Genomic DNA, 25,924 nt, shown 5'->3' with positions numbered 1-25,924 from the left:
AAAAAAAAAAAGAAGTGATCTCGGGGAATTTCTAGAAGATCCAAAGATTGCATTTCACAATAAACTAAACTAAAATTAATGCATTCTGTGAGGTCAGAGATCAAAGCGTCAAAGGCAGTTTGCATGTAAGAAAACAAGGAAAAGTGTCTCTGAACATAAATTACAGAAAGAAAAGACTTTGCTTAGTCCCAATTATCCTTATATATACACACATGTCAATCTGACTCCTACATTAAGAAAAATTCCTAGGGACTGTCTCCAAAGCATTAATATCTCCATCAATCTCTCCAAATGAATTCTGCTGTGAGGGAGGCAGGGGGTGTGGGCAGAGCAGGCAAGACCAACAGGAGAAAGAGAGCACCCTCTGGAAACAGCAAAACTTATTCCAACTTGGATTCCAAAGAATTATAACAAAAGAGGGGGGAGGGTCTAGGACCACCCCAAATCTTTTTTTTAACATTTTATTGCAGTATAATTGCTTTACATTGTTGTGTTAGTTTCTGCTGTACAACAAAGTGAATCAGCTATACGTATATATGTATATCCCCATATCCCCTCCCTCGTGCGTCTCCCTCCCACCCTCCCTATCCTACCCCTCCAGGCGGACCACCCCAAATCTTAGCATCTTACATACTTCAGGTTATAAGGGTTGTTCTTCCTCCCAAAAGGATAAAGAGATGAGTATATTTCGAAGGGCTTTCTTGTATGGAAACACATGTCCTTCCTGGGGGTGGTGGGTACTGGGCCTTTCCGATGGCTCAGCCACAGCGGCATTTACGTCTCCCACCCCACGCGCCGCACCGCCCCCCCCACCGCCACTCCCGCCCCCTCACCCTCTTACACATGCATTTGCCATGCACAGATGGCCAGAGCTTTCCCATGCCTCGGGTCCATCCAGCACAGGCTGGGCCAGGCCCTGGGCCACTGAGAACAGGGGATGGAGGGGCTCAGGGCCCTGATGCCACAGATCCCACCCCCCCAAAGAAGCTTCCCCTCCAAGGGAGGAGGGAATGGCCTGGGAGGTCCAGGGAAGGTGACTTCTGGGGTTCTGGGAAACTCATTCTGAAAATGTTCACCTACTGAAAACTCATCTAGATGTACACAGATGATTTGTGCACTTCCCTGCATGGATGTGAAAGCTCAACAAAAAGTTCACTTAAAAAAAAAAATCAGGAAACAAAGCAACAGAAGTAAATGCAAAAGTGTATCCTGTGGCTTTGAAAAAATGGACAGATGAGAAGTGGTGAATAGATAGCAACTGCCCTGATGCTTGGAAAGGAAACAGCCAAGAGATAGAGCTGGAGAACACAGCTTCCTCCCAGAAGTCAGCTAGATGCTGACTTCAGTTGTTGTCTGAGGCTTGCAGACTCTGCTGAAAAGCAGAAATGTCAGACTTGAACATTGTGAGTTGCCCTCCCAGGTCCAAGAGACGACTCAGTGCCCATACTGGGTTTGTTGGGTGGTTATTACCAGAAGTGATTTTTTCCCCCTAAACTGTCATCTGCATCTGGGAGTGCGGGAAGGGAAAGGGCTTGCCTCTAATCCCAATGCGGTGTTCACTCCAGGTATCATTTGTTCCCTGGGGCAATGGAAGGAACCACAACGTGCGTGGATCCGAGACTGGCAGGTACTGAGCCAGGGGCAGCCTGCCAGACCAGCCCAACGTCCTGGGTCTTGCCAGAGCTGGCTGCCGGTCCATGGGGCCAGAAAATGCCATGTGTCATGGAGATACCTGACTCCCTGTCACAGCTTTCAAACTCTCCATCTGTTCTTTACTTTTAAATCAGCACCAGATGCCATTTTCAAAAAAAGCCATCCCACCTCTCCCTCTTCAAGCCCAACCTTGGAATCCAATATGATGCTCCTTGGGCATACAGGTGTCATGCCCACACCCCCGGGCACCTCCCGAGTTCTCAAAACATATTTGAATAACACATATCTTCCTGTTCTTAATTTTAAAATAAATATCTGCCTCCCAGAAAGCTTTGACAGGTAGAAATAAGACATTAAAGAAAAAGCAAATGGATATGAAGCCTCCAAAACATGAATATGGACTAGGCGGCCACTCCTTGGACCCTGTTGTCACCTGTCATTTCCTAGGAGCATTTACATCTTTTGCCTCAAGCTTCCATCAACTGCTTAGAATCAGCCACCAAGACGAGATGGCAACTAATTTCGTTTCTAATTGTTTTAACAGTGACGCTCAGCCCCTACATTATTCAAACACACTTTCAGACCCACTCCTTAGAAAGACCTTCTCCACGTGCTGAGAGTTAAAAGGGTAGAAGATATGGTCTCTATACCCAAGTGGTTTCCATTAGAAAGGACATATAGGGCTTCCCTGGTGGTGCAGTGGTTAAGAACCCGCCTGCCAATGCGGGGACACGGGTTCGAGCCCCGGTCCGGGAAGATTCCACATGCCACGGAGCAACTAAGCCCGTGTGCCACAACTACTGAGCCTGCGCTCTAGAGCCCACAAGCCACAACTACTGATCCCACGTGCCACAACTACTGAAGCCCACGCACCTAGAGCCCGTGCTCCACAACAAGAGAAGCCACCACAATGAGAAGCCCACGCACCGCAACAGAGTAGCCCCCGCTCACCACAACTAAAGAAAGCCAGCGCACAGCAACAAAGACCCAATGCAACCAAAAATAAATAATAAATAAATTTTTTTTAAAAAAAGAAAGGACATATACACAAAATAAGTCATGCACATAAGGTAACGACATAATGCTGAGTTCCTAATGACACAAAAGATGCCAAGCTTGTTCTAGACAGCACCGTCACTGATGACAGGCTTCATGGAAGTGGCAGAGTCTAAACCAGGGAAGACAGAGGGGACTGGGGACAGACGTTTCCTGGCAAGATGGCACACGTGCAAAAAGCCACGAGAACAACTCAACAAAAAAAATCCAATTTAAGAATAAGCAAAGAACTTGAACAGACATTTCTCCACAGAAGACATACAAATGGCCAACAAGCACATGAAAAGATGCTCAACATCACTAATCATTAGGGCAATACAAATCACAATGAGATACAATCTCATACCCATTCAGAGGGCCACCATAAAAAAAAGTGTTGACAAGGACATGGAGAAATTGGAACTCTCCTCTTGTGCATTGTTGGTGGGGATGTAAAACGGTACAGCTACTGTGGAAAACAATATAGAGGTTCCTCAAAAAATTAAAAATAGAATTACCATAGGATTTAGCAATCCCACTTCTGGGTTTATATACAAAAGAACTGAAAACAGGATCTTTTTTTTTTTTAATTAATTAATTTATTTATATTTATTTTTGGCTGTGTTGGGTCTTCGTTTCTGTGCGAGGGCTTTCTCCAGTTGCGGCGAGCGGGGGCCACTCTTCATCGCGGTGCGCGGGCCTCTCACCGTCGCGGCCTCTCCCTTTGCGGAGCACAGGCTCCAGACGCGCAGGCTCGGTAATTGTGGCGCACGGGCTTAGTCGCTCCGCGGCATGTGGAATCTTCCCAGACCAGGGCTTGAACCCGTGTCCCCTGCATTGGCAGGCAGATTCTTAACCACTGCGCCACCAGGGAAGCCCCTGAAAACAGGATCTTGAAGAGAGATTTGCACACCCATGTTCATAGCAGCATTATTGACAATAGCCAACACGTGGAAGCAGGACTTCCCTGGCGGTCCAGTGGTTGGAACTCCGCCCTTCCACTGCAGGGGGCCCAGGTTCAATCCCTGGTCAGGGAACTAAGATCCTGCATGCTAAGCGGCATGGCCAAAAAAAAAAAAAAAAAAAGCCGTAGAAGCAACCCAAATATCCATCAATGGATGAATGGATAAAGAAAATGTAGTACATACGTACAATGAAATATTACTGAGCCTTAAAAATTAAGGAAATCCTGTCCTATGCTACAATATGGATGAAACTTGAGGACACTATGCCAAGTGAAATCAGCCAGTCACCAAAAAAAAAAACACAGACTACTATAGAGAATATTAACCACATTGACAAAACTTTAAAAATGTAACATCGGGGCTTCCCTGCTGGCGCAGTGGTTAAGAATCTGCCTGCCAATTCAGGGGACACGGGTTCGAGCCCTGGTCCCGGAAGATCCCACATGCCACAGAGCAACTAAGCCCGTGAGCCACAACTACTGAGCCTGTGCTCTAGAGCCCACGAGCCACAACTACTGAGCCCACGTGCCACCACTACTGAAGCCCACGCGCCTAGAGCCCGTGCTCCGCAACAAGAGAAGCCACTGTAAGAAGCCCACACACTGCAACGAAGAGTAGCCCCCGCTCACCACAACTAGAGAAAGCCCGCGCGCAGCAACAAAGACCCAACACAGCCAAAAATAAATAAATAAAATAAATAAATTTATAAAAAATTTAAAATAAAAATGTAACATTAAGTGAAAAAGCAAAAGGATGTATGCAATATTTTTAGGTAAAAAATTTTAACTCACACACACACACAAAAGACAAATGCCTCATACAAATGGAATCATGCAGTATGTAAAGTTGCCAAACTCTTAAGAAAAGGAAGTTGTGGGGAGGGGGAGAGGGCGAGTTATTGTTCGATGGTTTAGAGTTTGTTTTGCAAGATGAAAAAGTTCTAGAAGTCTGCTCTACAATGATGTATATATAGTTAACACTACTATACTATACATGTAACAGTGGATACGATGGTAAATTTCATGTTGTTTTTGACCACAATATTAAAAAGCCATGAGGAAAGCAGATGCTGCTGGATGCCCGTCCTTCCCCACCGTCCCACCCCGAGTGGCTTATTAAATAGATGATGCAGTAACTGTGTAAAAGATGAGAAAATTAGCTTTGCATGCAATGAATTAGAACAGGATAATCACAGCACCATTGGCACAAACCCTCCAGCTCTGCCTTCTTGGCTTCTTTGGCTCAACTGTCCCCGTGATCCTCATTGCTCTTCATGTCCACAGAGATGGCCCCCTCCTGATACTCATTTGCAAAAATTCAGAACCCTCTGGAAATAAGCTCTCAGCCACGTCATCCTTCCATGGGGAGGGGACATGTTTTCACGGGAGTAACCACTGGATCTAGGTTCAAGGCTCTCAGGAACCCTACGTATTTTGCTGTCACCAGGCCACCACCTCCTTCATTCTTAATATTGACCTCAGGGCCACTGTGATTTATAGATGGATCAGCTTCTTCCCTTCCTTCCCATAGGATGGCAGACAAGCCTCCTGGGGCCTGGTCATGCGGTCAAGGTCAGGCCACCACCTCTGCGGGAAGGCAGAGGTTGGAGAGGGTCCAGGGCAGCAGGTGACAGTGATTAAAGGGCTGGAAACCAAGGCAAACTTTGGGATGGGGGCCTCCACAGGACCTATGCTGTCCAGTAGGGAGGCCCTCTGACACTGCAACAGCATCCAGCTGCTTCCTCCCTCCCCAAAGGGGTCCGACGGCAAAAGGCTTAATTTGTGCTGACAAGGCATGTGAAATTCAGACCAACAACCCCACACAGAGTAGTCTAACACAAAATGGACTCCTCAGGGAGGGGTCAGAAACACTTTGCCTAGATCCTTAAGGAAAACCTGTTTCCCCCAGGGATTGAATGTATGTGAAACCCTCAGCTTTATAGCCTGTGGCCCAGAGGAAGCCCTCCATAAACAGCAGCTAGTATTATTTTCCCTTCTTGATCTCATGCTTTTACAACAAAAATCTTTATACACCTTCCAAGAAAAGGCCTATGAAGTCAGATACATGAGTACATGTACATGAAAACATCCATCCAGCTCCCCACTGAAATTGTGCATGTTAAGAACTTTAGTGTTACACCTCAAGAGAGAACTGTAAAAGACAAAAATGGACAAAACAAGACCTCTGGGTCAGTGAGAGATTCTGTTGAGGCCAATAAGAAGCTCTACAATGATGGAAATGTTTCCTCTGTGCCAGCCAACACGGCAGCCAGCATACATCTGTGACTACTGAGCACTTGAAATGTGACTAGAGTGACTAAACTGAATTTTTTATCTAATTCTGATACATTTAAATAATGACTGCTTTATTGGGCAGTCCCAGCATATCGCAAGTCTCAAGGGCAAAGACATCTTTTTCCTTGCATCTCCCTCAAAGCACCTAATGGATCAGAATATATCATATGCACTTTGGGAGGGAAATAAATGACTATTTTAAAACAACGTATATGTATTTCATAAAATATTATACTGTGTAGGAATAAGTAGGAATGAAGTACTGATATGCACAATATGGATTAATCTCAAAAGTATACTTTTGAGTGAAAAAAAGCCTTACACACAAGAACACACACTGTAGGATTCCATTTATATGAAGTTCCTGAAAAAGCAGAAGTAACCCACAGTAATACACATCATAACAGTGGTTACCTTTAAGCGGGAGTAGTTGACTAGTAAGAAACATAAGAGAACTTTTGGGGACAACAGAAATATTCTATATCTTGATGGGTGGGTGGTCACACAAGTGTGTACAAATGTCAAAACCCAAACTGTAATCTTAAGATCTGTGCATTTTATGTAAGTTATACCACAATTTAAAAAGATACCCACAAGAAAATGCTTATGTAATGAACGAGATTTGCAAAGTACTTTTCACTTACATTTCATTTGTCATTTTTCAATAGCCACATCTCAGCACCCTGGACAGACATTATTAACATTTGACAGACGAAGAAAGTAAAAAGATTAATCATTTGTCCAAGTAGAAGTCCAGAAGAGGCAATCTCAAAGCCATGCCCTTATTGCCATGCCATCCAGCTTTCCTAAGGGGTCAAGGTCATTCATTTTCAGGGTGCCACCCTCTCCCCATGGCTCCCCCAGCAGGCCTTACCAGCACGCGGCCATCAGCCTTGGGCTGCCGGGCCAGGCTCACCCCCATCCACTCATCATCTCTGTCTTCCCGGCAGGTCTTTCCACAGGGCATGCCCCGATTCTTCCCTGGAGGAAAGAGAGAAAAGCCAGGCTTGAACTGAGGAATGGCTGTTCTGCCGTCTGCTTTCCAGAGGGCAGTCTACAAGCCAAGTGTTTGTTACTGTTACCGAACGCAGGACACTGTGCCCGACGCACAGTGAGGCCAAACAATACGAAAGTCGGAATTGGGAACAGATAAAGGTTTATTGCAGGGCCCTGCAAGGTGACAGGTGGCTCAAGCCTTAGAAAACTCCAAACTCCCTGAAAGCTTTCAGCAAAGCCCTTTTATAGGAAACGTTGGGGTGGGGAGGTTGGTTAGTTGTTGGAAGCTTCTTGGTATCAGATCCTTTGTTCTTGAAGTCGGGTCAGGGTCAGGTCACGATGTTCCCGTAAACGTCCACCAAACAAATGTTAGTCTCTGTTCTGACAAGAAGGGGCAAGGTCCCAAGGCTCAACTTTTGCCCTCCGAGGTCCAGGCCTCGTTAAGGGGATGGGTCCCTGCGCGGCCCGGTCACCCTGCCCGGGTCCTCCCGCCAGTGCCCAGCCCGGCTGAGGAGGCAGATCTCAAATGGCGGCGCCCACAGGGCCAGGTCCCCAGACCCCGCCCAGCCGTCATTGCTGAGGGAGCCAGGCGCCCAGAACCCAGCCAGCCCTCAGGCTCCTCAGGCCGCCCAACTGGGAGCCAGGTCCCGCGGACTGCGACCCAGGGTGACCGCCACCGCCATTCGGTCGCGGAGGTGGGCATGGGGCAGAGGTTCGCCGCTGCCTCAAGGCCGGGGCCCAGTGACAAGGGCTCTGGAGCCCTGCAGGACACAGCCCTCGGCCTGTCCCCGGGCCCCCAGCTCACCCGCCGGCGGAGGCCGAAGGGCCTGGAGGGCCCCGGGGAGAAGGCCGCGATCCCCCTGTCTCCGCACTCTCCGCCGCGAGCACCGCTGCCCTGCTGACCCTGCGGAGCGGGACCTCTCACCTCTGCGCTACGGGTCTCGCGCTGAGGGTCTCGCGGTAACGGCCGCGCGGCTGCCCCGCCCCTATTACATTACCAGCCCGTAAATAAGGAACTTGTAACAAGATGTAAATTGACTCCACCACCACGTATGTTGTTTAATTCAGTCAATTTTTTTTCATAGCAAGACTTTCTCAAGGAAGGAAGCAGTACATTGATTTATATTACGAAGTAAGCTCCTTAATTTGTTATATACCAGTAACAAACAGCCCACAAACCAGTCGTAGACACCATGGACACCTCCCCTATTTCTGCTAAAGAAAATCATGACAATTCTTCATTTAAAAAAAATAATAGTTAGAAGATCTTGAGGGGAGAGGACTTTGGAGAAAGTGAGGTCTTGAATTGATGAGTACAATAAAATATAGCTCTTACTTATTGAGAACCTACTATGTGCCAAGCACAGTTCTGTGTATTCATCTCTATTATCTCATCAATCCTCTCAAGGTAATCCTTAGGAGATAGCTATCTTCCTTCTGATTTTACAGGTGAGGCAACTGAGGCCAAAGAGGCTCTGGGACATTCCCAGTAAGTGCCAGTGAGTAACTGGCAGAGCTGGGCTCTGAACCCAGGCAGATCTGACTCCAAAGATGATATATTTTCCACCAGACCAAGTGGGCTTTTAAAAAACATCGCTCAGTCATATCTTTTCCTACTTAAAACATAAAACCTAAGATTGCTTTTAATGGCCTCCCACCTTGCACGTGGCCTCCCACCTTGCACGTAGGATAGAATCCCAACACCTTACCCCAGCCTGTCGGGCCCTGTGTGGTCCAGCCCCAGCCCACCTCACCAACCTCCTCTGCTTCCACGCTCCCCTGCTCACCACTCCAGTGATGCTGTGCTTGCTCTGAATTTTAAAATGGCACAAACTTTCCTCCACTTGGAGGTTCTGCCTCCTGTACCTGCCTGGCTTACTGCTGTGCATCTTTCCAGTCATTGTAAAAGTCACTGCCCCAGACCCTCCAATCTAGATCAGATCAAATACTCACCTTCCCTCTGATCTTCTCACACTCAATTATTTGTTTAATATCTCTTTTGCCTACTAATTTATAAGGCCCAGGATAGTAGGATCTTTGGTGTATCCCAGTGCTTACGAAGTAACAGTACTCAATATGTGGTGGGTGGATGGGTGGAAGGAAGGAAGGAAGGAAGGAAGGAAAGAAGGAAGGAAGGAAGGAAGGAAAGAAAAATGGATGAATAATCAGGAAGAAAAAGAGGAAAGTGTGAGGGTGTGATACCCATTCCCATCTTGGCAGTGAAAATCCACCCACCTCGAGCCATGTCCAGTTCGGTGCATCTCCGGTCAGGGTTGGTGTGGACGCGGCACTTAAACACAGCCCCAGGGGACTTCACTGAAGTGCTGTATTTGGAATCCGCCTTTGGTGCACCCACAAGGACCCTGCACATCAAGAAGAAAGGGCATTCGGTCACAACCCGGTACTAAGAAAGGGCAGCCAATGGTTAAATCCTCACCCAGCCGTGGGTGTGTTGTCCGAATGCTCCCTGGGAGATCATACCCCAGCATTACACAGTGCTGGAGGGGGGTGGGGGCAGAGGGGAGGGACTCCTACAGTGAACCTGTTATGATTTTAACATGCCTGGAAAAAAATCTGAGTTTGGTTGGGAACACATACCACCACCAAACAGTTCCTATCCAGAATGTATAAAGAACTCCCACAAATCAATAACAAAAATACAGACAAACCAATAGAATAATAGACCAAAGACTTGAACAGATCATTGATGAAGAAAGATAAATGGCCAATAAACATATGAAAAGGTGCTCAACTCTATTAGTTATCAGCGGAATCCAAATGAGATACCACTTCATACCACCTAGAAGGCTAAAACCAAAAGGACTGAAAACGCCAAGTGCTGACAAGGATATGGAGCATCTGCGACCCTCACACCCTTCTGTGGGGAGTGTAAACCATCACGACCACTTTGCAAAAGTGATTCAACAACTCCTAAGAAAGCTAAAACAGTGCCTACCTTCTGACCCAGCAATCTCATATCTAGGAACATACCCAGCAGAAACGCACATATGTCTACAGGAGACATGCACAAAATGTTCACAGCTGGGTGTGTAACAGCCCCAAACTAGAAGAAACCCAAAGATCCATCAAAGCTAGAATGCATAAATAAACTGTGGTGTAGAAATAGAATTCTATACAGCAAAGAAAATCAATGAACAGTCAACTGCAACCTCATGGATGAATCTCACAAACACTGAGCAAAAGACATTGGGGACAGTAGTGTACTCACTGCCTGATTCCACTTATCTGGTGTTCAAAACTAGGTGAAATTTAACGGTTGTGTTAAAGGTTGGCTACCTCGGGAAATGGAAGAGGGTTGTAACCAGGAAGAAGGGCTCCTGGAGGGAGGTGCTTAAAATGTTCTCTTTTTCAAACTGAGTGGTGTTTATACAAATTTGTGAAAATTTATTCAATTGTAGATATGTCAATGGGCACTTTTCTGGATGGGTTACACTTCAACTTTTTAAAAACTTTAGTGAATAAATAAAAAAGAAATTTAGAAATGCCTTTTCTCCCATGTCCCCCTCATGCCCCTCCCTGCCACACACAACGTGTACATTTAGGGGTGACAGGAAAGAAGTAGCAGCAATGTGGAATTATAAACTGCGTCCTCTAGCCCAAAGCAAACCAGAGATAGAAGAGTTTGGCTACAACAGGGCAAGAACATGGCTGTGCATCTTTCATCTTGAACTGAAAAGCTGCCCTGGGGATGAGCCGTCCCCAGCAGGGCCCTTGCCCACTGGAGGAAAAGAGCAAGACACGCCAAGATGACAGAGACACACATTTGGGTACAGAACATGGGGGAATGGCACACATTCCCCTCCAGATGTTACAAAAACATTTCTGACCTACAGTTTTGTGCATTGTTTCTGGAAAGCAGTCAACCGAAGAGCTGTAGCAAAGAATACTAACTACCCCCAGTCAGGAATGGCTGGTGCTGAGCTACAAGGACCTGTACAATGAAACTTTAAACACAACCCATGCTGATGTTCAAAGAGTAGACAGTGCCAAGCCACTGCTCAACAGGAACGTGAGCTGCCCCATATCTCAAGCAGCCCGGAAGGGAGATGCGATTCCCTCCCAAGGGTATCAGGCATGTTATGAAATAGATCATTTCCCACTGGCCTTGGAATGGAAAGCATTCTCCATCATGCATCTCTGGAAAAGGTGTCTAAAAGCACAGGTTAGAAGGACCTTAAACAGCCTCCCTGGGGCTGTAGAAAGCTGACAAAGGCTCCCCCCACTCTGTCCTAAAAGCCACCTTCATCTTGGGATCTTGAACGTTCACCCCGACGCTGGTCTCAGAATGACGCTGCTCCCCTCCGACGCTCCAGCTGAGCGAAGGGGTGGAGATCTCCAGATCAGAAAACGGAGGGCTGAGACCCTCAGACGGGCCTTCAGCAAAGGCTGGCAGATCCCACAAGGGACACCACCCTAATCTGGCTCAGAGACATGGTGTCAGGTTCACAAGGAGGCACATGGGTCCCTCTGCCCAATCCTTCAACCCCCAGGCTAGGGTCTCCTTAGTGGAACCTTTCTTTCCAGGTCAGTCTCAGAGAGTCTGAATATGATCCTATGAGGAATCAAATCATACCACACTGGGGGATGAGAGGAGTCAGGCCCCCAACAGTGAGGGGCACCCCCAACAGTGAGGGGCACCCCCAAGCTGCCTGCTGCGGCTCAGTAACAGCCCAGGATCTGCAACCCGCCAGCGCTCCCCGGGCAGCTCCCAGCCTCCGCCTCACCACGATGGGCCACAGCTGCAGGAACCCCAAGCAGAAGGGGGGCTGGAACCCATCACCTTTGGAAATCCTAGCAAGCACTTTCCCCGCAGACCACACTGCTTCCATCAACCACATGAGGGCAGCTTGGCCGGCCTGCGACTGCTCTCACTCAAATGCAGGACGACACACCAAACAAAACTCCAGTGAGAAGAAAGCCACATGAAGGGGTCCATTTCCCCCCCGGCTTCTGGGGCTGAGCTCCAGAGCCACCGGGGCTCGGCCAAGGGTGGCTCTCTAACACTGGCTGTGTTTACACAGGTGAGAGGCATCAGCAGCTTGCCATCTCTACACTGTAACACCCACCGCCTTTCCACATGGCAGGCCATAGGAGCTGTGGAACATAAAATACCTCCTCCACTAGAAAACCCCCATGGGACACACCTGGGTCCAGAAATTCCCACCAACTCCGAATTTATATCAGCACAGCGAATAAAGGCCAATTGCAATCCATGCTATTAAAAAAAACCACAAGAACTAAACAAGGGGGAGAATTCATCATGTACAAAGGAAGGGAAATGGCTGCAAGAAACAATGGCCTGTTTCTCTATTGTGTCCCCCACAGTGGCATTGGAACCCCAGACCTTCCAGACTGCCACTGCTCCAGACTTCGCAATACAGATACACAGGTATCCAAGCAGGAAGGACCCTGGAGAAGAGCTTAAATCCCAGCACTGCTTTTCCCAGCCGAGAGCTGAGACAGAGAAGCAGAAATTTATTTCAAAATCGAAAGTTGGAGAAGGGACCTGCTGATGTTTTCCTTCCAAGCCCAAGGTACTCAGTGATTCTAACAAGGGCTGATCAAGCACTGATAACAACCATCTGGTTCAAACTCTTAATCAGCTGCTCAGAGGAGGTTTTTTCCCCCAAATCTAACAAGAAATGAAGCAAGAGATAAGGGGTCGCGTGTGCACTTGTGTGCATGACATTCACAGGGGTGGCTCGCTGGAGGACGAGCCCGTATCTGTGTTCACAGAACATTGTGGCTTCCTCCGCAGCCTGGCGCTGCTCTTTACCTAGGCCGCCGGCCAGCAAGACTGCTCTACAGGCCAGCCGACGAGCTTGCCTCTTCTGAAGTTAATTCAGCTGGCTATTCGCCAGGCTGATCCCAAGAGAGAGGGCAATGGCCCAGAGTTCAGAGCATGCCACTGAAAAGATGCCATCTGCTTTTTTTCTCGTTCTGAGTTACAAAGAGACATCCCAGCCACTTCAAATGTCCCCCCAGAATCTTTCCCGGAACTCTTGACAAGACAATAAGATGTTTCTTTCCTCTGTACAGTTACCATCTAAAGGAGTGTCCCCACCAACAGGCTCCCAGTGGTAAATCATCAGGCTGTTTCGGACCTTTGCTTGCTACTTCAAGTGTGGTCCTCAGACCAGCAGCATGGAAAACACCTGGGCGCCTGATGGGAATGCAGAATCTCAGGCCCCATCCCCAGCCTCCTAAATCAGAACGTGCATTTTAACAAGCTCCCCAGGTGACTTATAATCTAAGAAGTGTTACAGAACCACCTACGCTGATTACAAATAATCACGTTCATCTGGGGCCCGTATGAACTGATGACCCCAAGAAGCAAGGCTCTCCTCTATCCCATCCCCAGTTAAAAGATGCACACAAACCTCCCAGACATTTTAGCCTCCTCCTTAACTCAGAACTCGGGTTCCTAATTACAAGGACAACCAGCCTATAAGGGGCCCTTGGAGTGTGCAGGTGCTGGGCTAGGCTCCCTCTGGGCACAATTGCACTTCTTCTTCACAGCAAGCCTATGGGAGGCACTGATATTATCCCCACTTTACAGATGGAGAAGCAGGTGGCCACACAAGGTCATGGGACTTGCCTGAGCCCACAAAGCATGGTAAGACACCAAGTGCAGCACGCACCCCAGCAGTGGGCTGCAGGGTCCACTCCCCTACTCTGCCCACCCCACGTCAGCCAGAAAGGAGGAAAAGGGAGCCAACAGGTATCGAGAACCCTCGCTGGTGCCAGCCAGCTCACACATGTGACCTTGTCTGAAAAAGGCATGCGATGCTCTGCAGGTGGCCCTGAGCTTAGAACTTAGATTGGAAGCTCTGTCCCCAAAGGACAGACAGGGGTTTGGAACTGAAAGATGGTCTTTCTCCTCCCCATCAGGCTGAATTTCGATCATCTTCTTGCTTTCCTAGAACGTTCACATGGTTGGCGTGGTGCTCCCCAGAGGTTAGCCTCTCTCTCTCTCTCTCTTTGTATTTTATCAAAGTATAGTTGATGGAAAATGTTGTACGGCAAAGTGACTCAGTTATACATATATATTCTTTTTCATTTTCTTTTCCATTATGGTTTGTCACAAGATATTGAATATAGTTTCCTGTGCTATACAATAGGACCTTGTTGTTTAGAAGAGAACACAGGCAAAACGTTCTCTGACATAAAACATACCACTGTTTTCTTAGGTCAGTCTCCCAAGGCAATAGAAATAAAAGCAAAAAATAAACAAATGGGACCTAATAAAACTTATCAGCTTTTGCACAGCAAAGGAAACCATAAACAGAACGAAAAGACAACCTATAGACGGGGAGAAAATATTTGCAAATGATGCAACCAAGGGCTCAATTTCCAAACTATACAAACAGCCCATACAACTCAACAACAACAAAACAAACAACCCAATCAAAAAATGGGAAAAGACCTAAATAGAGATATCTCCAAAGACATATAGACGGCCAACAGACACATGAAGAGATGCTCAACATCACTAATTATTAGAGAAATGCCAATCAAAACTATAATGAGGTGCCGCCTCTCTTAATGAGCAGTTCACGCACCTACTTGGAAATGTGGGCCCAACCGTTCATCTGCCAGCCCCAGTTATGCTCATGGGTTGCCTGATTTCCTGCTCAAGGCAATCCTGTCAGGCAGCTTCTAGTGTACACTTTACTGAGAAATGGTGGGTCACATTGCTGATAAGTGGCTGGGATTTGAACCCAGGGTGTCCATGTCCAAGGGCATGTTCTTTCCAGTCCCCCTGGACTCCCACCTTTATTTATTGATCTATGGCTGCATCGGGTCTTAGTTGCGGCGCGCAGGCTCTTCGTTGCGGCGCACGGGCTTCTCTCTAGTTGAGGCGTGTGGGTTTTCCCTCTCTAGTTGTGGCACGCAGGCTCCAGGGCACATGGGCTCTGTAGTTGTGGCACACGGGTTCCAGAGCGCGTGGGCTCTGTCGTTTGCGGCACGCGGGCTCTAGTTGAGGTGTGTGAGCTCAGTAGTTGGGGCTCACGGGCTTAGTTGCCCCACGGCATGTGGGACCTTAGTTCCCTGACCAGGGATCGAACCTGCGTCTCCTGTATTGGAAGGCAGATTCTTTACCACTGGGCCACCAGGGAAGTCCTTCCCTCCTACTGTGGCAGTTTAAATGCACTCCATATTTCCAACAGAGCCACTTCCTTGGTTGACCTGTGTGTGGGGAAGCAGGTTACCAAGGCTCCAGTCCAGCCTCCCATCCTACTCTGAACCCATCCTTCACCTCCTGAGAGCAAACCACGGGTCAATTCCCCCGGGAGCAGGTGGCAGAAAAGGGCTGAACCACAGCTACCTCCCCGGGGGAGGCTCGGAACTGACATCGTCCCAAGGGCTCCCTCCCTTCCCACAAATACCACAGCAGTGATTCTGCAGGGCGAAATTACAGCCAGATCGAGGACAGCAACTGGGGATTAAAAATCTTAAACCCATTAGGTTTGCTTTCAGGCATTTGATCCCCAAACCAAAACTTCCCTGGGGACCCACGTTTTAGTTACAGGAGTGGAATTCAATCACTGCGTATCCACCACACCTCAGGGAAACCCCAGGAATCACTCCACATCCCTTACTGGGCAAAACACAGCCAAGACTTGAGCAGTGTGAGAGCCAGTGCCAGGAAAGCCACCTTACCATGCCAAATCCTTCACTTCCCAGAGAAGGAAATAGGTAAAATTCCACGACCAACAGGGAAAGAACAGAGTCACGGGGAGGGTCCCACCTCGGAGAGAAATTAGCCCCCCTGGCCACCCTGGATGGGAGTAAAGGGTCCTCAGAGGCTGCTGTCCCGGCCAGGGGCTCAGGTCCTGGTAGATGTACCCGGAGAAGGAAACATGGCAAAGAGCCGAGGTTTTCCTTCCCCACCTGAGAGCATCAAGTAAACATTAAAATTCAAGAGGCAGAGCAAGCTGCAGAGCTCTGGAGACCTGAGTCTTGAAATCTTCCTGTTGGTTTCACGTGAAAGTTTTCTTCTCCAAGAAAAACAGGTCAATACTTCCACATTTACTTTTTTTTTTTTTTTGCTAAAATTCTCGCCAGCACCTTGGAAGTGTGGACCTACCTCCCAGACTTACCTGGAGCCTGGGATGAGGGCCAGAGCTCCCCAGAAAAGAAGTGACCTCCCGCTTGCTCGCTGAGAAAAGGAAGAGGCATGCAAAATGCTAGGATTTACCTCATACCTGTCAGAATGGCCATCATCAAAAAGACCACAGATTAACAAATGTTGGTGAGGCTGTAGAGAAAAGGGAACCCTCCTACACTGTTGGTGGGAATATATTGAATAAATTGGTGCAGCCACTATGGGGAACAGTAGGAAGGTTCCTTAAAAAACTAAAAATAGAACTACCATATGACCGAGCAATTCCATTCCTAGAAAAAAAAAAAAAACACTAATTCAAAAAGATACATGCATCCCAATGTTCACAGCAGTATTATTTACAATTGCCAAGATATGGAAGCAAACTAAGTGTCCATCAACAGATGAATGGATAAAGAAGATGTGGTGTATATACAATGTAACATTACTCGGCCATAAAAAAGAATGCAAATAGCAAAATTTCAATGGATGGACCTGGATGGTGTTACTCTTAGTGAAACAAGTCAGACAGAGAAAGATAAATACAATATGTTATCACTTATAGGTGGAATCTAAAAATGCAACAAACTAGTGAATATAACAGAAAAGAAGCAGACTCACAGATATAGAGAACAAACTAGTGGTTAACAGGGGGGAGAGGGAAGAGGGGACAGGGCAGGACAGAGGAAGGGAATTAAGAGATACAAACTATTACGTATAAAATAAATAAGCTACAAGCATGTATTGTACAGCACAGGGAATATAGTCAATATTTTATAATAAATTCAAAAGGAATATAATCTATAAAAATTTTGAACTATTATGTTATGTACCTGAAACTTATATAATATTGTAAATCAATTATACTTGAATTTTAGAAAAGACTTTAAAAACTCTAGGGTTTACAATCCCACAGGTCTCCAATTAAAGCAGCCATCTCAGATCCTTTTGGAAGTAGACATACAAATGAATACACAGAAATGCAGATTTATGTAGAGCATGACCAAAATTTTAGAGACCACACATAATAGTGTCTTATGCAAGACTCTGTCATTCATTTCTGTATTGAGTGCTGACACGCGAATTTTGATAAATAAATGGATCAACAAATGTACTGAAAGCAAAATTTTAGCATCTAAAGGCAGGATGAAGACCATTAGCTTCAAATGTCAGATCAAAGTAGCAATAGAAATAGCTATTCTTATTTATCCAGGGTTTACTATGTTCTGCATGTTATATTCCATTCCATCCTTTGCAGACATCATCTCATTTAATCTCCCCCACAATGTGATGAGGGACAAATTCTCATTATTCCTCTTTTGTAGAGGAGGGAATGAGGCTCAAACAGCTGAAGTAACTTGCCAAGAACACACAGCTCCTAAATGGGGGCGAAGTCAGGTGGCCCCCCTGTTATGGCACAGACCACGGATCTGGTTGTTGCTGGGGAACCAGGGGCCACAATGAAGGCAGAGCCAGGTAGAACCCCCCTCCCCTGCATCTGGAGCATCCACTCCAGGACCCAGCCTGATGGAGAAGAGGTGCCAGGACTCTGTGCAGTGCTGCCTGTGGGGTGTGCCACACACACGGCCGACTTTGCTCTGGCGTCTGTGCACGTTGCAGCATTTTAACACTAAACAGTCCAGAATGGGTGGGAGAGGTCACCTGGGCTTCAACACACCAAGGGATGAGCTGAGATAGAGGAAATTCATTCCATGCTTTTTTATGCTCAGATTTGCTGTCATATTGTTGGCCGCCCGTACAGAAATTCTGACTCTGTGTGGGTTTCTTTAATGATGTTACAAACCCAGGGGTAAATCCTAAACACGGCCCTCCATGGCTTCCTTTCCCATCTACTCTCCAAACAGAGCTTCTTAAATAAGCCGTGGGAGCCCGGAGGACTCAATGGAGCAGGTGGAGGGATGGTAACAAAAGCAGCCCAGGGAAGTTAGGATGCACACACGGAATAGTCCAGAATGCTCCATCTTTCCTAGGACACTTCTGTCTTACAGAGACTTAGCATGACAGCAGGACCTACAAACGTCCCTGGCGGAATCACTGGTCCCTGTTTACTGAGTGATCAAGCATCTCTGGAAAGCAGAACCTCAGGATCTCTGCACAGGTATCCAGTGGGTCCTGAATAAGCATCTGCAAAGGGTGTCACAGGGAAGCAACCACGACCGTGATTCCATAACTTTTCCAAGAAAGTAAGACAGAATCTCATGACACAGATGCTTGGGTGCCTTGCAGCTCCAAACTCAGACTCTTGACTTCTTGAGAGGCAAAGGTGCAGGCCCCAGCTCGACCACTGTGTCACCATGTGACTTGGCCAAACACCGTCTCTGTGCCTCAGTTTTCCCCTTCATGAATGGGGCTACAATGATAACCAGCTGAAGCAATTGCAGGGAACATTAAGTGAGTTAATACGGGCTAAGCGCTCTGTAAGTGTATTCCTGCTGCCGCCGCTGCTGCTGCAAATTTAAACTCACAACACAAGTCCTTTTTGTTCTCCCAAAAAAGCAGACACTGGGGACCAAGTGAGCCTGTGGTTTCAAAGACTGGATTTTTCCCAATCTTGGATTCACTTTCACTTCCTAAGTGATGCTCAAACACTTTGCTTTGGTTGGTCGCCAAATCCACATGGCTTGAGGCTTTGCGGTTCACAAGGTACCAGGGTTGAGGTCTGGCAGCTCCCTCCAGTCAAGCGCTCGTCAGTGACTCAATGGCTCAGGGTAAGGTGGGAGCTCTCTTCCTCCTCCGTCCCTCACCTGAGACTTCCCAAAGGTCAGGAAGAGGCACCATGGGAGTCTGCCTCGGGGCCAATTTTAACAGCCCAGAACCCCAGCGCCCCCCATGCTGATACAGCGGGATGAGCAGAGGCACAGATGATCCCAGCCACACCGCAGGCCGAGGAACACACCTCACATCTCCGAACACAGCCTTTCACACACGATGGGCTCCATGGCCACCGTGGAGGTAGGTGGGCACCACCTGAAGCCTTCTGGCTGCAAGAGGACAGTCAGCTGACAGCCTCCAGCTGCAGCCCCCTCCAGGCAATCAAGCTGAGGCCACGCATCTCCCAGGCAGCCCCAGGGACTGATTATAATCATGGGGTGGGGGTACCCGTGTTGAGATGGCCGAGGCTCTCCCTGCCCCATCCTGTCTCCTCCCCCACCCCCAGTTCTTTCACCGGCCTTACCGCCCACCCCCATAATTCTCTTGCACAGGCCCCCAATGTGCATGCATCACCAAGGCTGGGATGGACCTTGGACAAGGTGTGTAACTCTGTAAGCCTTTGTTCTCTACCTGGCAAACTGAAAACCACTCACTAGGTTGTCCCAAAGATCCCACTGGGGACTATTACGCTTGTGAAAGCACTGGACCTCTTGTGGATGCCCAGCAAATCCTATCTGATGGGATCATTCATTTCGTTTTGTTTTGTTTTGAATATTTATTTACTTATTTGGCTGCACCAGGTCTTGGCTGCAGCATGCGGGATCTTAGTTCCAGACTCTTAGTTGCGGCATGTGGGATCTAGTTCCCTGACCAGGGATCGAACCCAAGGCTCCCTGCATTGGGAGCACGGAGTCTTAATTACTGGACTACCAGGGAAGTCCCCATTTTGATTTCTTAGAGTTATATGCTACTTCCTTGAAAACAAATGATTTCTGAGAACACCATGGCTGCTTTTAACAAATGTGAATATGGCATTTTCCCCAGACAAATCACAATGGGAGTTATCAGAAGGAGACCATTTCCTGACCAGCAGCAGGTCACCAGGGACTCAGAGCTGGCCAGGGCCCGGCCCTTCACACTCTCACACTCCGGGCTGTTAGAAACTGGCTGAGAAGAGTCTGCCTTCTTGCCCTGGAAGGTTCTCTCCTGAGTGACACAGCTGCCTCTCCCCTGGCCAGCGTTCAGCACTAGCTCAGGAAACAGCACCCTCGCCAGCTTCCTGAGATCTTCAGGGAAACGTCCTGGAAACCCCAAGGGACGCTTTCCGGGTCCCCTTAGAACTCGGGCCTCATACATGTGTCATCCCTTCTTGAGTGCTTTGAGAAAGCAGGCTCTGCAGGGCCAGTAAGAACCAGGAACGAGGTTTGAAAAAACTACTTCCAGAAAATCCATATGGGGAAGTGGAGCTACAGCCCCGCCTGAGAGCCTGACATGGGCTAGAACGCGGCAAAGAGGTCACCACAGAGGTTATGAGAAGGCCCGGCTACCACCATCATTTCTGGGTGTCTCCTCACAAAGCCGGGTGGGGCTGGGGGTGAGGAGCAGGGCCCATGATCCCAGGGTCCCCCTTCTGAAGGTTTTACTTTCACGGGACTCTCCTCTGCCCATCACAACTCCCCGTGGCTGCCCCAGGACCAGCCTTTCCCCCATGGGAGCCCACATCTTATTTCTGCCTGACACACAAGACGAGAAGCCCACAACCTTCTCGCCCATCAGACTGTGAGTGCATTTTTCATTCTTGAATACCCAGCCCTTAGCACAGAGCAGGCACTCCAAAGTTTGATGGATGAAAAGAGGCTGCCCACTCTTAATTTTTAGTTAAGCTCCCTCATTTCTGTTTTCATACTCAAATACAAGGGTCGACTTTTCTTACACTGCCTTTTGATCTTTGTCTAGCCCTTTATTTTTTTTTGCGGGTGGGGGTGGGCACCTGCACCACACGGCTTGCGGGATCTTGGTCCCCTGACCAGGGATCGAACTCAGGCCCATGGCAGTGAAAGCGCCGAGGCCTAACCACTGGACGACCAGGGAAGTCCCTGTCTAGCTAGCCCTTTAAGACACAAGTCATTGCTCCAAACCAGTACCAGAACTTTCTGCGATGGTGAAAATGTTCTGTGTACTATCCAGTACAGTAGCCATGAGGCACGCGTGGCCACTGAGCACTTGAAATGTGGCTAGTATGACTGCAGAACTGAATTCTTCATTTTATTTGGTTGTAATTAATTTTAATTTAGACAGCAATACATCTGGCTCACGGCAACTACACTGGCAGTGCCAAACCATCTAGCTTGTTCTTTTAATTCTCAACCTTCATGCAAATTGAGGATGCTATGGTCCCCTCGGCTCTGAATCACCTCCTGTTCCTCACTGAGTGATGCTCTAACAACCTTAACAAAGCAAAACGCCGGCGCCTCTTCTATTTCCGAGCACTTGCTCTGGGCCCGAGCACAGCCGTCTTGATGCGTCCCGGGAGATGAGGCAGGAAGCACGTCTCCAGAAAGGAAGCCAATGCACCCAACCGCCTAGGACTCCGGGGCGTCTGGGGCCAAGAGGAAGGAGGGAAGGGGAGGGTGTGAAAGAAACCCGCTCTGGGGCTCTACGCCAGCCAGCAGGGCTGCATTTATTTATCTCACAGGGTGTTACAGTTGTCTGCCCTGCAGCTGAGGGACCAGTCCGTGTCTAAAGGAAGGGGACAGAAATCTGCTTTGTCCATGTTCCCTGGCACCTCCTGCTATTGTTCAAAGGGAGCAAGAAGACCCAGGTGGTGGGAGGTCTAGGGGAGGACGCTAGCTCAGGGCAGGGAGATGCCCTCGGGGTGTCACTGGAAAAAAAGAAACCGAGTCACTTGCATGTTTGCATCCAAACTGATACAAATGACATCTATCACACTGCCTGCCATATTCTGGTCCACCTGGCCATGGGGACAACGCTCACTGCCCAGAGCATGACAGACAGCAGAGGCCACTCAAGCCAAACCCTTGGAGAGAGCCTGGGTCCAGGACTCTGTTCCCAATGCAACATGACTGCATATGCCAGACGCAGTCCCCAGGGCTCAGAAAGCGAGGCCACCCCATCCCTTACACAGAGAGATAGGACCTCTGATCAGTGACAATTATTGCTTAAAAAAGAACTGCTAGGAATGCTCAGTTATGGGATTAGAGAAGAAGCACTAGTCCTACTGACGGAGCATATGCAGGAGCTTTGTGATGTGCACCTCGGGTCCCCTTAACCTGGGGACCCTTCAGTTCTGGCCCCTGCAGACTGTCGTGCCTGGGCTCTCTCCCTGCCCCTCCCCCTGCACGCTCTCCTCCCTCCCTTACCCTACACGCAACAAATCCTTCCACCTGTACAGAGGTGTTTAATTAGCACGAAGCAAAACTACTGAACCACTAAGACTGAATGAAGAAGCTTAAGAGTAACTTCTGCTCAGAAAGAAAGACAGCAGATACAAGGCTTAGTGAACGCTGCCTCCTTTTCCTTTCAGAGTCCTAAAACATTGTCCTCTTCGTGTCTGTCACTTACCTCCCACACCCAGTTTGACTCTCTGTGATCTTTTTTAAGTCCCCCTCATGTAGGTGGCTATGCTCTTCCATTGGACTGGAGCAGCCCTTTGGTAAATTACTCCAAAGTTAAATACATTTCCCTAAAGTGCACACTTCAGCTTCACCGGCACTCTGGAAATGCAGAGAAAATGCTTTAAAACCTCCCTCCCTCTCTGACCCAGCAATTCTAAGCCCAGGAACTTATTCAAAGGAAATAATTAAGGATGTCCGCAAGGCTTCTGTTAGAAGGATGTTTACCCTGTTGCTGTTTATAATTGTGAATAATTGGAAACAACCTGCATGTTCCTCAAGCAAAGCTAAAAGATCCAGGGCCCAAGGACTGCCTGGTAGGAAGAGACCAACAATCAGTCACTAAGTCAATCAACCAACCCCAGAGTTAAGGTAGAGACCTAGGGTAGATCCAGATTCCACAGGGCCTGAATCCTACAAATATAGGGCAACTACCTTTAAGAAAATTAATACAAAATTACGAATATAGAATTAGGCACAGGGCCTTGGTAGGGAGGGGCCTGTGCAAGTGAGAAGCCTTTGGTGGAAGTTTCATTAGCCTCATAGTAAGCCTAGCCTCTAAAGATATAAAGAAAAGAAGGAGAAAATAGGAGATGCTGAAAGTCTCTTGCTTCAAAGACCATTGGCATACCAAGACTGGGCAGCATAATCAGCAGAGAATAACCTTCAAGGTCTAAGACCAAGAATACTGGGGGGAAGGGAGAGGAGAGAGAAAAGAATAGGGAGGAAGATGCTAGGAAGAAATAACAAGAGGACAGAAGACAAGGAGATAAGCAAAAACTAAGACAGAGTTAAGGCAGTGGGGGGCAGGGAATAAGAAAAGTTGCTTTAAATAGATTGCAGTAGAGATTAGTTGGTACTTGAAAAACTATAGGGACAAGCACTCCAATAAAAAGAGCAGCCCACTCAGTATCAGAAGCAGAGAGACGCTTTTGAGACCGGAAGCCTGGCTGTGGATGGACTCCTGAAATACTTGTCCCACATCTCCACTGACACCAAGGCCACGCCCCAGCACAACCGACCGTCCTCACCACCTCCTGCCACTCACCCTGGGTCTCTTCTTGCATTTGCCAAATTTATTCATACCACACAGCCTTTCCTCATCACCTTTTTAAAACAAAGCAGGCTGGACTCTTTTTCCAAGTCAGATCTGCTCTTGACTCCCCCTGCTTCCGAAATGGGGCAGCTTTTACCCGTGGCCCAAAGAGCTCAGAGACCCTTGAGGCTGCGGAACTGCAGACCCCATGTGGTGCTCCAGCTCCCCTGCCTGCCCCTCCTCAGCAGCCCCCTGCCCAGAGTAGCCCTTCTATTTTTTTTTAATTTGTTTATTTATTTTTATTTTTATTTTTGGCTGCGTTGGGTCTTTCTATGGTTGGGGCTACTCTTCACTGCGGTGCACAGGCTTCTCATTGCAGTGGCTTCTCTTGCTGTGGAGCACGGGCTCTAGGCGCACGGGCTTCAGTAGTTGTGGCATGCGGGCTCAGTAGTTGTGGCACGCGAGCTCTAGAGTGCAGGTTCAGTAGTTGTGGTGCACGGGCTTAGTTGCTCCGCAGCATGTGGGATCTTCCCGGGCTGGGGCTCGAACCCGTGTCTCCTGCATTGGCAGGCGGATTCTTAACCACTGCACCACCAGGGAAGTCCCAGCCCTTCTATTTTTAACAGCCCTCCCCACATGCTTTGTGCCAAGGTCACACAGTTCGGGAGCCCGGCCTAGGATCCTGGGATGTGTTCTCCAATTGCTCCTGCCCAGGCTACCTTCTCTACCAAAGTCCACAGTGGACGCTGAGTACAGAGGACACAGAAAAGGCGTGAGCCTGCTTTGCTTTAAAAGGGGGATTTGGCAAGTGCAAGAAAAGACAGCTGCTCTTAAACTCAGCAACTGGGGTAAATGGTAGGGAGAGAGGGAACTGGACAGGAGCTACACAAAAACCTTAAAAACTTGTTCTCCTGGAGGCAGCTCTCCTAAACAGCATGATTGTTAAAGGGCTGGCTGGTCACGGAGTCCCCACTTTTCCAGGAACGCCAGAGGACTCGAATCTACAAACCCTCCCTTTTCTCTCAGCCTCTGTCCAGTTCCGAGCAGAACTGCATGCTGAGCACACACACAGGGCTGACCTCGCCCTCCCAGCCTGCAGCCCCCAAGGATGTCCACACTGGTGACCACACAATAAAACCAGGCCCAGACCAGCTGTCATCTGGGGCCCCACTGGGGAACTACCCACACCCTAACTCTTTGAGGAGGGGTTGACCCCTCCTGTGGCTGTTTCATTTGCTCTTGTCTGTAGGAAAGGGCCAAGGGGAGACCAGCCTCCCCTGGTGCTTCTCCCCTGGGGTTGGGCACTCAAGCTCCGTGCCCCTTCACAGGTGGTGCCTCATGGGGAGAGCTCCCACCTCTTGGGACTCTTAAGGGGGCATTCAGGGGGCAACTGGACTCCTTGACCTCTACTGGTCTCCAGGGGAGCTGCCCCAGAAATCACCCACCGGTCCCACCAGACTTGTCACTGGGGTCCAGGACCACCCCCCTTCCCTGCCTCCGGACCCTCTCAGCTTGCTTCCGCAGAGGGCCTGGTGGGCGAGGAGGGGACCACACAGTCGGCATCCCCGCCCCCCGACCCCACGCACATCCAGCCCACTCCCCTCGCATCTCGGGGTTACTCCGCTTCCTGCGCAGAGCCGGCAGGAGAGGCTTAAAGCCCGGGCAAGGCGGGTGGGGTGTCACCAAGAGTTCCCCAAACTGAGGAGTCTGTCTCCGCAGCCCGGGGCCTTCGGGGTTCTGGCCGGGCTGCCTGGGGCCCACGGGGCAGAAGAACCAAGTTACTTTGCGACCTAGAGAGTTAAGCCGAGTCTGGCTGGGAGGCCGAGCGAGGGGCAAGCCCGGCGGGGAGGCGCCCGGCCCCCTCCGACTCGGGCGCCCACCGGGCAGTACGCTGGACCGGGAACCGGCGTCCTCCCTCCTCCCCGCCTTTCCTCGGCGGCCGGGCTACGCACAACGGAGACATTTAAATCGCCCCCTCGGGACGGCGGCGTGGAGAGGCCGGAAAGGCGGCGGCAGCGACGGCCTGCCGGCTGCAGCGGGACCAGCCAGGCCGGGGTCAGGGTCCGGGCAGGGAGGGCACTCACCAGCGCGTGTTGTCGTGGAAGTGCTCCAGCACCGCGTAGCCGAAAAAGGACCCGGCGGGACCCTGGAAGCGCACGGGGCGCTGCGGGTCCAGATTGTAGGCGCCCGCGGGACTCCCCGCGGCCACCAGCGCCAGGAGCAGCGCGCGGAGCCCCCCGGCGCCCCTCCGCGCCGCCGGGCCGCCCATCACCAGCCGGCCGCCGCCCTCCCCTGTGCCCCGCGAGCAGGGCGCCGAGCGTGCCGGCGGCGGGGCCGCTGGGTCCGCCGACGGCCGGGAGGCTCCTGGGGGCTGGAGTTCTGCCCTCGGACGCGGGCGCGACGCGGTGCCGGGCCGGGGACGGTCGGCCGAGCTGCCGCCGCAGGCGAGTACAGGGGCGGCCAGGAGCTGGCGGCGTGCTCCGTCCGGCCGAGAAGTGTGCGCGCTCGGAACA

General features: G+C 49.5%; 1 protein-coding gene across 5 annotated transcripts in view; it reads right to left on the bottom strand.

Annotated features, from left to right (window-relative positions):
- ITGA9 (integrin subunit alpha 9) overlaps window positions 1-25,924 on the bottom strand; it is a 354,859-nt gene extending 328,935 nt beyond the window's left edge. For 4 of the 5 annotated variants that reach the window (XM_036868321.1, XM_036868322.1, XM_036868324.1 and 1 more), the window contains exons 1-3: window positions 25,496-25,924; window positions 9,179-9,306; window positions 6,822-6,928 (exon numbers count right to left, since the gene is read on the bottom strand). In XM_036868321.1, the coding sequence (XP_036724216.1) occupies window positions 6,822-6,928; window positions 9,179-9,306; window positions 25,496-25,680 (420 nt within the window). In that variant the 5' untranslated portion in view covers window positions 25,681-25,924. The remainder of the gene's footprint in view (window positions 1-6,821; window positions 6,929-9,178; window positions 9,307-25,495) is intronic. The other variant, XM_036868320.1, reaches the window with a different exon arrangement.

Source organism: Balaenoptera musculus, chromosome 11, assembly GCF_009873245.2.
Source record: "Balaenoptera musculus isolate JJ_BM4_2016_0621 chromosome 11, mBalMus1.pri.v3, whole genome shotgun sequence".
In the NCBI taxonomy this organism is placed as follows: Eukaryota; Metazoa; Chordata; class Mammalia; order Artiodactyla; family Balaenopteridae; genus Balaenoptera; species Balaenoptera musculus.
Note: the sequence above shows the minus strand (reverse complement) of the source record. Positions and strands in the feature narration are given on the sequence as shown.